This window comes from Pyxicephalus adspersus, chromosome 4 (assembly GCF_032062135.1).
Source record: "Pyxicephalus adspersus chromosome 4, UCB_Pads_2.0, whole genome shotgun sequence".
Taxonomy (NCBI): Eukaryota; Metazoa; Chordata; class Amphibia; order Anura; family Pyxicephalidae; genus Pyxicephalus; species Pyxicephalus adspersus.
The window spans coordinates 32,995,867-33,008,616 of record NC_092861.1 but is presented as its reverse complement, the minus strand read 5'-3'; the positions used below and the strand labels follow the sequence as shown (position 1 = coordinate 33,008,616).

General features: G+C 36.8%; 1 protein-coding gene across 1 annotated transcript; it reads left to right on the top strand.

The window, feature by feature from the left end:
- Positions 1–5,531: 5,531 nt before the first annotated feature.
- On the top strand, positions 5,532–10,824 carry ESPNL (espin like). The gene is made up of 3 exons (XM_072407773.1): positions 5,532–6,315; positions 6,858–7,019; positions 8,100–10,824. Exons 2-3 carry the CDS (start codon positions 6,903–6,905, stop codon positions 9,570–9,572), a joined length of 1,590 nt encoding a protein of 529 aa, XP_072263874.1. The 5' UTR covers positions 5,532–6,315; positions 6,858–6,902; the 3' UTR covers positions 9,573–10,824.
- The last annotated feature ends 1,926 nt before the right edge of the window (positions 10,825–12,750 follow it).

Below are 12,750 nucleotides of genomic sequence, written 5' to 3'. Positions count from 1 at the left end.
ACGTTTACATACATGCACTATACAACAGCAGGCTTTTTGAACTGAATAACATTGAAGTACTAACTACACAGAATAAATTGTGCATTGTTTCTGTGAGTTACGGCCCCTAGCAGTGTATAGTAAAATTAGTGGTGAATACACATTTTGCTTTGTTCAGAAAAATGATTATTGTCAGGCCCCTAATATGCAAACATAGAAGTATTAAAGCAGATGTGAACTCAAGAACAAAAATGTAGTATATTGCATTTTGACTTACTGTGATGGGGTAGTTGTATTTTTTTCTTTTATTTTCTTTGTATGCACATTGTTACCCTGGTAGTAACAAATGAAAATTGTATATATCAAATACAAAGAAATGGTTCAGGAAAGGTATCAACTAGAGGCCCTTGGCAAGTGCTAACATTGTTCTATTTTATGAATATTTAAAGCACTTTGCCCTTATCATTTAGCTGTCCTGATACTTTTATGCTTGCTTATGTGTGCTTTTGCTTGCTGGATTGTGAGGTTCGACAACACCTACAGTAAAAGGTATTTTCTTCTGAATGTACTAAAAGTGTGAGAGCGAACAAAGCGTAGGCATGGGCAAATACCTTTACACATTACATGAAGTCACTGGGTCATTTTATCAGCGAGGTAATGAGATTTTCAGAAATAGGTGGTTGTCAGTCTCAGTATTTCCATGGTGACACTTTTAGGTTATTAAAACCATTTTGCCTAAATGGAAGACTTGATTGTTTTATATTAGGACAGATCTGAAGCTTTTGCATGCCTTTAATTGCACATAAAATACTGAAGCCCAAAATGATCTTGCTTTAAAAAGAAAAAGCTTTTTGTTTGTGTGTACCGCCTCATAAAGTGTAACATTTCCTACATGTGTCGGGTGCAGTTTCAAACTGATATTTTGTAAGTGGTTTATATTTAGGTGAAAAATGACTCGTTGATAAGATAGCCTGAAGACAGAAAGAAAGTGGTGGTTTGATGAGATATAGGAGCAGTGGTATGCAGGAATGTGCTTACAGTTGTAAACCTCTCATAGAATCATTGTACCCTCTTATGGAAAATCACAGATTGTCCTCTTATGATGTAACCCTATCCACATATCATTGTGTACACCGCAATACTGATACATCGTAAGCTAAAAACCGCTGAACAGCCGTACAAGCTAAAAACCAAAGGATGCTGCAGTGGGCAATGTGAAGACAGAAGCTTTGGTGCCAATTGACTCTCATCTACCTATTATCTAATGTTGTCATTCAGTTAGCAAGCAGCCTAAAAACTCCCTGAGATTGTGATTATCCAGTCAGATGCCCTGCCTATTAAATTACTCGTACAAACAAAGGTGCAGTGGTTGCAGCATTTTTATATAATAATATGTACATATTTAGGCTTCTATATTACATTTTGGTAATGCCATCAGTTCATTATTTGAGATAATACCCAATAAATACATATTTGTTTAAATACATGGTGCATATTTACTACAGCTAAACCCATGGAAAAGATTACAATGAATTCCTAGGCAAAGAAATTAGGTACCTTTGTAATGATCAAACACATACAGTATGTGACAACTGGCCAGACAAATGGTCCGATTTCATTGGAAAATTAGGAATCGTGGATATGTTTTAAGCATGTAGCCATATATGTGTATGAAGCCTGTAGTTATAGCTGCCTGATTTTACCTGAAATCATAAAAAACCCACCAGCAAATCAAACAAGCCAGGTACTAATCACAACAAGCGCTGCATAATGTGTTGACGCTATATACATACTGTTTATTTATATTATTATTAATAATAATAATTATAATAATCTAGCATGAAGCAACCCTGTACAATTGTTTTTAGGCAAAACATTTCACTACCACTGTGAAAGCCAGGCTTTCTTTTGCAGCCATGCATTGGGCTTAAGAATGCAGTGGTTGGGCCCTCCTGAATCAATTCTGGGGTCAGGAATGTGACCTTTGGGCACTGGGCAGAACAAATAATGGTGGTTTACCTAGCCACAGGACATTTTCCAGGTCCAGAGTCATTGGCATTGTCACAACTCTGTTCCTGTGTTTGAGGATCTTCTAGGAGTAATGATGGCTGGGCCTAGCATGAGAGCTCCTCACTACTCATCAGCTTGACACATACTTTTTTTAATACCTTGGAGGCTTTTATATTTCCTGCCCTGTGCTGGTTGTATACTAGGGAAAGGGAAAGATAAAGCTGTTGACTGAGCCCTGACGCTTATCGACTAGGTAGATCAGGGCTTTTGTTCACTTTCCTACTTTCCAGTGTTGAGGATGCACCCTCCCATTAAACAACATGGTATTTGCTCCACTACCTCTTCTGCAGGGCTCATCCTACATCCCAGGTCGATAGAGTGACTGTGACCTACGAAATCTCCTTTACCATGAAGATTTGATCACTGCAACTCTTGTCCCTGTGCTAGCTGCGTTTGTGAGCTAAAGGATGGTCCCTCCATAGCTCAATTGCTCTATTCCTCTGCTGTGCCTTTAGTTCATTTTTTTTCTTGTTTCTTTTTTTTGCCATTGGTTGTTGTTTTTTGCCCCTGTAGTGTGTTGCGGTTTTCCTGGTGTCACTTTAGTCTATGATTCCTTGGTTCTCTAGATTGGCAACCTTAATAAAATATACAATATACCACAAGCAATGCCACTCCAAGCAGGCCTATAGCTAATAATGGCAACAGTTACAAGCATTGTGGTTTGTCAGGTAAGTTGGATTTGGCAGTAGAGGGAGTTTTTAATATGCAACCCCACAATATAAAAGCATGTGTTCTCAGCAGCTTTTTATCAGTGGGAGCAGTAAATAGGGAGCTACCACTGTGATTTTAGGGAGAGTTGCACTGTGCTGTGCCAGTTATACTCACCTTTTTGGGGGACTGAATTTGGGGAACAGGCCCTGTAATTTAACATTCTGTAAATGTTAGAGGGGGTAGGGGGGGCATGTGTCCTTAAATGGTACAGAAGGGAGGAACCTGCATGCTTGCTTTCCCCTCCTTTTCTATTCTCTGACCACTAAACCTGCATGCCTGAATAAGGATCTTGTTTTAATATTAAAACGGACCCAGAAAAATTAGTATGAGTAAACCTTAGTACATATTGCTGAACCCAATACCCAAGCCCAAAAGAAGTTAAAAGACAGTACAAATGCACTGTAAAAAAAGTCCATTCTCTTATTTTAAATGGAGGATTTGGAAGTAAGTGGAGGACTCCAATGCTATGTTCCAATCCCATGCATGTTTACATATCACTAACTTCTATCTGTTTTCTATCTCATTGATCACAGGACATTTTACTTACTTTATGTATGTATTTGCAGTTTATGAAGAAAGATTTAGTGAAAAAAGCAGGTAACTTTTGGAGCCTATTAACTTCTTATTGTCTCTTTGTAGAAAGAGATCAAAATGACAGACACACACAGGTATAAAGAGGTCAGATTTCTGGGGTCCTGCCAAATTTCCAGGTTAAATATTAATGAGAACAAAATCACTGCCAGACATGAACTAATTCACTGCTCTTGGTTGCCTTGTGTCCTGTCATTCAGTGAACTTCATTATGTGTTGGTTATTTACTGGAGGGTGTGACTTGTTACTTGTGTGAGCCCCTTATAATACTTCTGGGAATCTATTTGGGGGCACATAATGTCTAAACTAAAGTCCTTATATTTTTGTATTAGTGATACTTTATCACATTTTATGTGCCACTGGCTCTAACAAATGGTGCCATAAGATAAGAGATGAGTCTGCCACTGTCCCAATCCTAAAGGACCCCTATAGCAGCCTTTCTTCACTACTGCTCACGGTATCTGAGAATGAAAGTGTAGAACTAAAATGTAGTTTCCTTTTTTTGGATCACCTAGGTTCTCCCATGAAAGTCTATCTTCTCCAGTCTTAGAAAGTTTTAAAAAATTGTGTTCTTTCTATTTACCTGTCTGCATGAACTTCGATCACAGCTCACCTTACACTGTCTATACTACATTCTCTGCCATTCCCCACAACACTATGTTCTTTGTTGGTCCCTTTCCCCTACCTTCTCAACATTCACACAACATTCTATTGCTTTATTATCGTTTTCAGAACCTGAGTGAACCTAGATTTCCCCAAATTTGAGTAAATGCTGTAGCAGACAATATTGTGTTTTTTAGCTGCATTTCATGTAAATGTTTGCAAATTAATTAAATTAGATAAAGGTGTCTGGTGAACTTCTTTCTTTTTTCTATAGACTATTTAACCCGAATAGGGGATTTTGTGAATTACTTCTCTGCTAACTGAACTTAAAAGTAAAATTTTTTACCTTACCCTTTATGGCAGCTGCAATTTGCTTTAGTTTGTAAAATGTATTTTCTGGCTAGTTTCCACTTTGTCATACAGATCAAATCCAGGATTTGGACTACATTTTCTGGTCCACACCATACAGTACATGCTCTGGTAGCTGTGTCCTTAGTACCTAAACAGAACAAGTCAATGTTAAATGAATAAGTAGGAGGGGAGGGGACAGGGGAGTTCTCCTCTCCTCTGTTGCCGCCTCGATAGCTGAACTATAATTTGGAGTAGTAACATCTGCCTTTTTTTTTTTTTTCCACAAAATTCTATTGTTAATCTTCCAACTAGTTTAGAATATACTGGCTACGATCATGGAAAGGTTAGGTGAAGGTAAAATGATTATTGTTTACTTTTTCCATCTTTTTCATCTGTATTACTTTTTTTGCTCTTTCCCTGCTTCGTGGATAGTTGAAATTCTCTTTTTGACTTTCTTTCTTATACATACAACAACTTATCATTGCAACAAGTTATTCCTTTAATATGTTTTTTTCCACTGATGTACTTGTTTAAATTTCTCTGACGGAATTAAAACATTCTGGAATTTTTCAAAGAATTTAGAAATTAAAAGTGCTCAAGTATTTGTAAGCAGATGTCACACTTTTTGTAACTTTGTTCTCCTGTCACTGGCTGTCGTTCCATCCATCCGTCAAATCAGCCAGCACTTTAAAAAGCCTTTATATTCACTGACCTTTGGCCAAGGTGTTCAGCGTGTGTCTCATTTCATTAATGAATCGGATGTGCTACTGATCTTTTTTTGTAGTTATATGATCTCTTCGTCAACCGGTCTAGGGGGCTTTTTGTAAGTGGCAGTGGGTGGAGGAGGCAGTTAGGCGAATCAATAGCACAATGAGCGTAGGTAACATATCCCATATGCCTATAGAACCCCCCTCCCCTTGGATACATTACACCAAGATCTCTGCCTTCCTCTCACACTGCACCTTAGTTATTATTGCCACATGATCCCCTTTCTCTGGCTTCTATAGCAGCCAGGTCAGCAGTGAGAAACAGAAGTCGACAGGTTTTTGGAAGGGATATGTGTCATTCAGACACATTGTCTGAGCCTTGGTGGGGACAGGTGTTTGAGGGGAGACAAAACATGAAGAGTATACTAGTAGGTTAATGATGTGTGAAAGGGAAAAGGGGCCTAGACAACTGATATAATTTACATTACCTGTAGGTATGTAAGGGACAGGATTACGAAAAGGAGAAGAAGAAACCAATTTACATACAGAAATGAAGGCAAGCACATGACAGCGTCACTTGTGATAAAATAACTATGGAAGAATGGTACTAACATAAATACTTGAGAATTTAAGGATATTGTTGCGTCCCTAGATGTATTTTTCCAACATCGTCATGGAACTTTCAAACAAAGCCATGATTTCTGACCAGAAGGTGGGACGTCGCTATATTTCCAAAGCCAAGATTACAGCACTCTTCGCCAACATAGTATGCAAGATTTAACCCTTTTCCTTCTAAACTAAAACTAAACTATTTCACCATATTTTTTCTTTTGCATAACAAACCCTGAGATTAATTGCCTTATAAGACGTTTAACAACTTTTTACAGTGAGAACATTTTCTGAGATTTCCTAATCTCTAAGTAATAATTATATATAAATTTTAATAATCTTTGGAAATCAAAGATTACCTTTTCCCCTTTGACTAATTTATTTGTGATATTTTCCTGTTTGTCTTTTGAATGCCATTTCCAGTGTCCACAACTTACTAAATTACTTTTTATTAAGGCTTCAGAACTTCAGTGTTTGTATTTAATGGATAAGGCAATTTTTAAATGAAAGTTTATAGGTTTTCTGTATAGCACTTTAAGTATAATATATTGTAACACAACTATTTTTCTGCGTCTTTTAGTCTACACGTGGAGAATCATCTAGACCGTTGCAAGATGTCATACAAACTTCTGACCGATCACGGTTCAATCAATGTGTTCAAAAAGCAAGAATCACAGGGATTTTTCTTCAAGCTGTGAGTTTCTCCTGATTTTTATGTACTTAAGTATATGTGTATATACAGGTAGTCCCCGGGTTACATACGAGATAGCGACAGTAGGGTTGTTCTTAAGTTGAGTTTGTATGTAAATGAGAACAGGTATTTTAATAAACGCAATTAGGACAGATGTTTGTCTCAACATATTATTAGGCAGCGTGGTGCCAGGTACTGTATAAAATCCTCACTGTGAGTTAATCACAAACAAAGCAAAAAAAAACAAAAGTTTGTGGAGCCTAGACATTCATTAACTTCTGGAGCAAGCTGTCCTTTGAAATGCAAAAAGAAACAACTACAGAGTTTGTCTTGGCCATTAAAGAGTTACAAAATGTTATCAGCTCAGCTCGCCCTGCACACAAGGGAGCAGGGAAGCCCCGTTCGTATCTAGGAGTCATCCGTATGTCGGATGTCCTTAACTTGGGGACCACCTGTATATATTCAGGTTTTATTGTATTCAGTGCTTTTAGACTGGAGTATTTAGTAACTATATTTTAAATATGGCATTTATATATCATATATAGACTGAACACGCTGAAGAAGATAATCTGTCTGACTCAGGCTACTCGATGGACTTGGATGCTTTAGTGCCTACTCACGATGAACAAGGTCGAACAATACCTGAATGGAAGAGGCAAGTGATGGTTAAAAGACTGCAAGCTCACTTAGATGAAGAAACGAAACAGGTAAGAATTGTACAAACTACATTAAAGGGTAAAGCAAATATGCAGGGGCTAATCTTAATATTTAAAAAAATTTTTTCTCTGTGTGGATAATGGTATGGTTAGGCTGTGTGTCCCCTATAAAATTCATTAATGTAAAGAATATTTAGCAAGTGGTTAAGAAAGTGATTCAGAAAAGTATCCATCCCTATTCTTCCTTATGTTTTAAATGGTGTATTAACCTTTATTTACTAAGCTATAAATACCACACACTCCCTTCGTAGTACAATAGAAGCTTCAAAATGGGTTATACTTCTAAGTATATTTAAAAGTTCTATAGTGAGCACAGCAACAGCATTTACATCCTACCTTTTTTCCCTTGACTTCTTTACTGGTTTTTGAAATCTGAACTATTTTATTTTGCTATCTGGTCCTGACTAGCTTTTACTTAGACTGCAAAACTCTCCTTAGAGAAATCCTGGCTAATTAAATGAGAAGGTTACTGTATATGGACCAGATGGTAACATTTGTCACACCTCATTACCGCCATACAAACATAAAATGCACATGTAATACACTTCATATATTTAGAATATGTGAAGAATATAAATATCATTCTATAATCCTCATGCTAGCTCATGTTTCTTGATATACCGGTATGTGTTTTAGGAATGGCTTCTTGTATCATATCAGTATGATGACAACGTTCTTTTCTGGTTAGTGATGGTCACATTTTTTTATTTTTTTTATAAATAACTATAGGTATTAGCTAAAGCCATTATAGGTGTACCAAAGTTCCAACAATACATTTATCCACTCACATGTACAACTTATAATTTAGTCTGGACAGAGCACATAAGAATTAAATAAATATACATTACTTGTCCTTAAATCTTTAAATGATTATCACAATATAATAAATCAGAATACAGAAGACTCAGTCAGAGAACCCTGCTTTTCCTAAAGAGTGTGTAACTGGTACAACTAAGAATAACTAATATTAAGCAGCCATTTTTAATAATCACTTTGGTCATTTTATGACATTCAAATTATTATAGGTTGGTGTTTTTTTAAATGAGACTGTCTGGTTTATTGCATTCACAGAGTGAATGGCGGTTTTCTCGTGCCAGGAGTGCCTTGCTGGGCCCCTTTGGGGAACTAATAACTGAGCAAGAACTTAATGTTTTTGATGAACAAATGGAGGAACTAAGAAGACGTAGAGAGTGCCAGCAGTATGAACGGCAACTAAGAAGGCAAGTGAAACAACTGCAAGCTCTACTTCCCACACCTCTGGTTAATGTCAGCATCAACACTGAGCTTCTTGATCAGAAAGAGGACCCTGAATGGTGTACATGCATGTCAAATGTGATCAACAGTATGTCTAACCTCCTTTCAACCACTAATGGAACTTTAGACTCAGCAACTGAGGTAGTCAAAGCTAAAAGCAATTGTTCTACATCCACTTCTCCAATAAGAGAGCTTGTACAATGTGGGGTATCTGTGAGAAGACTTAAAATTCAGTTTGAGAAGCAGCAACCACAAGGGAGGTCTTCTGTCAAGTCATTTAAAATAAAGACACAGGCAGAGGATTGCAGTGATTCTGGAGTAAGTTCAGAGGATTCCACATCTCTTAGGGCTTCCCCTATTCCCCCTCGGACACTGAGGAAAGAACGTATTGTCCTTCTTTTTCTAAACCACTGGAAAAGGTCCACATATTCCCTACATGCTTCATTAACCGCTACAGAGAGCATGGACTCCCAGGAAACCATGTCAGACAAATCTCAATACCATTCACTTAATAGTGTTCAAAATACAAGCCAAAGGACAGATGATGTTAAAGGACTGGCTAAAAACAAATGTGATGCTGATATCATAAACACTAAACCTTCTAAAAATGAACCAAGAGTGGATTGCCAGCAAATTTTATTAAGTATTGAGGGAAATAGCTTGATGCCACAGGACACTGTTGAGGACAAAGAAGAAGTAAGGAGTAGACATGATGTACACCAGGAAGATTCCCCAAAAGTAGGCAAACTTTTGGAGAAATTAATAAAGCAAAGATCCGCTGTTCGGCGCCTAATTGGAAACTGGAAATCCAGTCCCCCAATAAAAACTAATTTTGCTGAAAATACCTGTACAAATCAATCACCTGAGCACTTTTTAGCAACATCCCGCAACCAGAATACTGCTAATCATGACAGTCTTACCTTGGACTTGTTTATGTTGGGCTACTTTAGACTTCTTGAGCAGGACTTGCCAGAAGAGGAACGACGGATGAGGCACTTGCTATGCTTTGAAGTTTTTGACCAACTAGGACGCCATGGTTGGCCAACTGCTAGAGAATTTCACTGTGCTGTATTACAGGAGATAGCCACAGGAAAACGAACTTGGTCTGATGGCTTTGAAGACATTAAAGTCAGATTTTTTGGCACTAGCACAGAGCAGATAGAAAACCAGAGAGCTAAAGAAAACAATACTACTCATCCGTCTGATGGTAATGAAATATGCCAGTGTATAGAGAGAAGCTTCTCATTCTGGAAAGAGAAGGAGGCTGAATTATTTGGAACTGAATCATAACTAAAGGGTAACATAACAGTGAAATATACTCAAATTAAGCATACCTACACACGTGCAATACTTGTTTTTGGAAACTATCTTTCACGATCCTTTACAATGACAAACTACTGCACGATAAATGAATGAGCGCTTTACATACAGCACCATTCTGCTCTATGGAGATGGGAGGGGGGAGAATGATGGAGCGGCACCCTGCTGTGCTCTCCTACCTTCACGACCGTTCCTCGTCCGCCATCCGCGAACACGCCAGATTCCCATCCAATATCAGCCCTGAGGCGATTATCAGCCCTGAGGCTTTTTCAGGCCCACAGGCTACCTAAAACCACACAATTGTCTTTTTGGTCACTGCTACATGTTTAGTAAGTGATGAGACCACTACCATATTAATTCTTTAAGGAAAAAGATTTTCTTACAATCCAGCCATCAATGCTTTTGGTGTAAGAGAGTGTGTGTATGTATGTATATATATATATATATATATATATATAGTCATATGAAGAGGTATTAGCCCTTGCAGCAAGCACAAAGAGAAGTTTTTTTTTAAAGTCTCTTTATTTGTTCCCAAAACAAAACAGCTTTCTTCATAACAAAAAAAGCAGCTTTCACCAGCTAGAAATGAGTGGGTGCAGAGTCCTCAGAATTCATAACCTAAATCTGCACAGATAAAAGACCTGTGCTGTTATAGTAGACTTACTGTCTGCTTCAGCCAAACCACTGGGTGTACCCCTTGCAGAGTTGCTTTCTTTACTTCTGGACCCTTTCCCCAGTCTATACTCTGGCCTAAAAGAGCCCATGTCCTAAACAATGGAGAAATGTTTCTTTCATCCAGGACCCATCCCTGCAGTCATATACAGTATAAATATATACCGGTATATATGGGGACCAAGGATTCCAAGTATTAAAGAACAGCATATTAGGAAAGCAGTCATATCACATTTCTATATTCTTTATATTCATTTAACATCAAATCAATATCACTATTGCCTAGCATAAAGGTACTTGGCTTGCTTTTTACCACCATTTTGGCTAATAACAATGACAAGGTAGATAGGAGCTCTCCCAGGACAGGTGTGTAAGTGTACATAAGCTGAAATGTTAAAGTGCTTCAGTTATTGCTTACTTTAGCACAGTATTCTCAGCATTGTGAATGAACTGCATATGCACATTATTTCTTATACCTGTACATGAGATAGAAATGCTGAAAACACTTGTATCTTTTGACCCTCAAATAAAAATGATTTTATAGGAAATATGGGGCTGCCAATACTGATCTATTATTTTGAAAATGCTGATTGTCCAACTATCATGCTGAAGCATGATAATTATGCAAATGTGTATTCTGAATTTCTCAGTCATTAAGCTTTTTTCAGATGAACACAAACAATGGTATAATAATCTCATGGCAGGTTTTCTGTAAAAGAAATTTTTTATTGTTTGAAAGGAAGTGGTCAACCTCACCATTTGCATGTTGCTGTGAATAGGTAGGGAAGTCTGGCTTGGAACTATACCTAGTCCCCTTTCCCCCAATCTTATCTGTGTTACCAATTTACAGACAACAGCATAGGGATGGTTGGCTTACATTAATGGCTTTTCGGAACCCACTTCTGTTTTAATACATCTAATACATGTGGGTGACGACATGACAGCAATCTTCAAAACTTTAATACATGTACATTTTATACATATAGGCATATTGAGATATTATAGGCATATACAATATAGACATTATTTTATGTGTGTTTTTTGTATAATTGTAAACAGTTTCAAAAAATTTACAGGTATGTTTCAATACTATAATGTCCATGTTACTGTTTAGACTATATTCTCCATGATGTCATATATCTTAAATTGGTTAATATAATGGTAATATGCACTTATTTTCAATAAATAGTAATTAAATATTCCAAAGAAAGCTGAGCCTGTATTTGCATTTAAACCTAACATGTAAAAAAGTTGTTTTAATGTATAACTGTTCAAACTGGAGACATATTTCTGGATTTCTTGAATAATTTCTACAATGGTGTGATATTACTGTAATCTAAGACATAATATACACTGACTGTTTTATTATAATATATATATATATATATAAAGAATAAGCACTGACTGTGGCCATCCACAGAAAAAATTATGGCTCCTTTTAAAGCAGATTTTTAAGCAGTGTCAGATCTAATGATATAAACAGCATTTCTCTATTCCAACCAATTCTCTTCTCTTTTTGGGTCTTATTTGCACTAAGGCTTCATATCATATAAAATGACTATAGAGGGTCTAAATTTATAATTTATAGTATAACTAAAAATATAATAGACTCGCCTTATCAAATGTAAACACAAATTCACCACATGCTTAATATGTGTGTTTACTTTTGCCAATGTGTAGGAAATTTCCTTGGTTTAAAGGAAAGCAACAGCTACCTGTAAATTTGCAGAAATCACTGCAAATATTAATAATATATTATTATTAATAATATTAATAATAATAATAATTATTATTATTATTATTATTATTATTAATAATAATAATAATAATAATGCTCCTGTCACTTGCGTGTCCCTTGAATGACAGCTAGGGCTGATGACATCACATCCAGTATGGTGGTGCCAATTAACAGTCTCAGGGTTTTGTATGTTTTTACAACCGTGTATTTTACAATAGGGTAACATACATAACATTTTACAAATAATTGTTGGTTCCCCAGAACCAATTGTGCAGCATATCAGATTTATCAGCCATAGTATATGTTTTATCTTATCCCACATATAATACTCATAACCGAGTTCTCCAGCTTTTGACATATTCAATCCATAATCCATATATTATATGTGGGATAAGATAAAATATGTACCATCGCTGTTAAATCTGATATTTGCAACCCCTATTTATGTACAGCGCTGTGTAATATGTTGGCGCTATATAAGTCCTCTTTAATAACAATATTTTATTATTAATACAGCCATAGGTTGTGGGAAACGGGTATTTTACAACAAAATAAATAAAATACAGAACCCAGTGCAAAGTTTTGGCAAGTAGACATATAGCCCCTGATTCATCAATAAAATCCGCGCTCGCTGAAAGCGCGAAAGTACGCGCGGCCATCGATCGCGGATTACCGCGGTCCGGACTCGAGTGTGCGCGTACACTCGCCTCACTGCCAGCCGGATTCCAGCCTTCACAA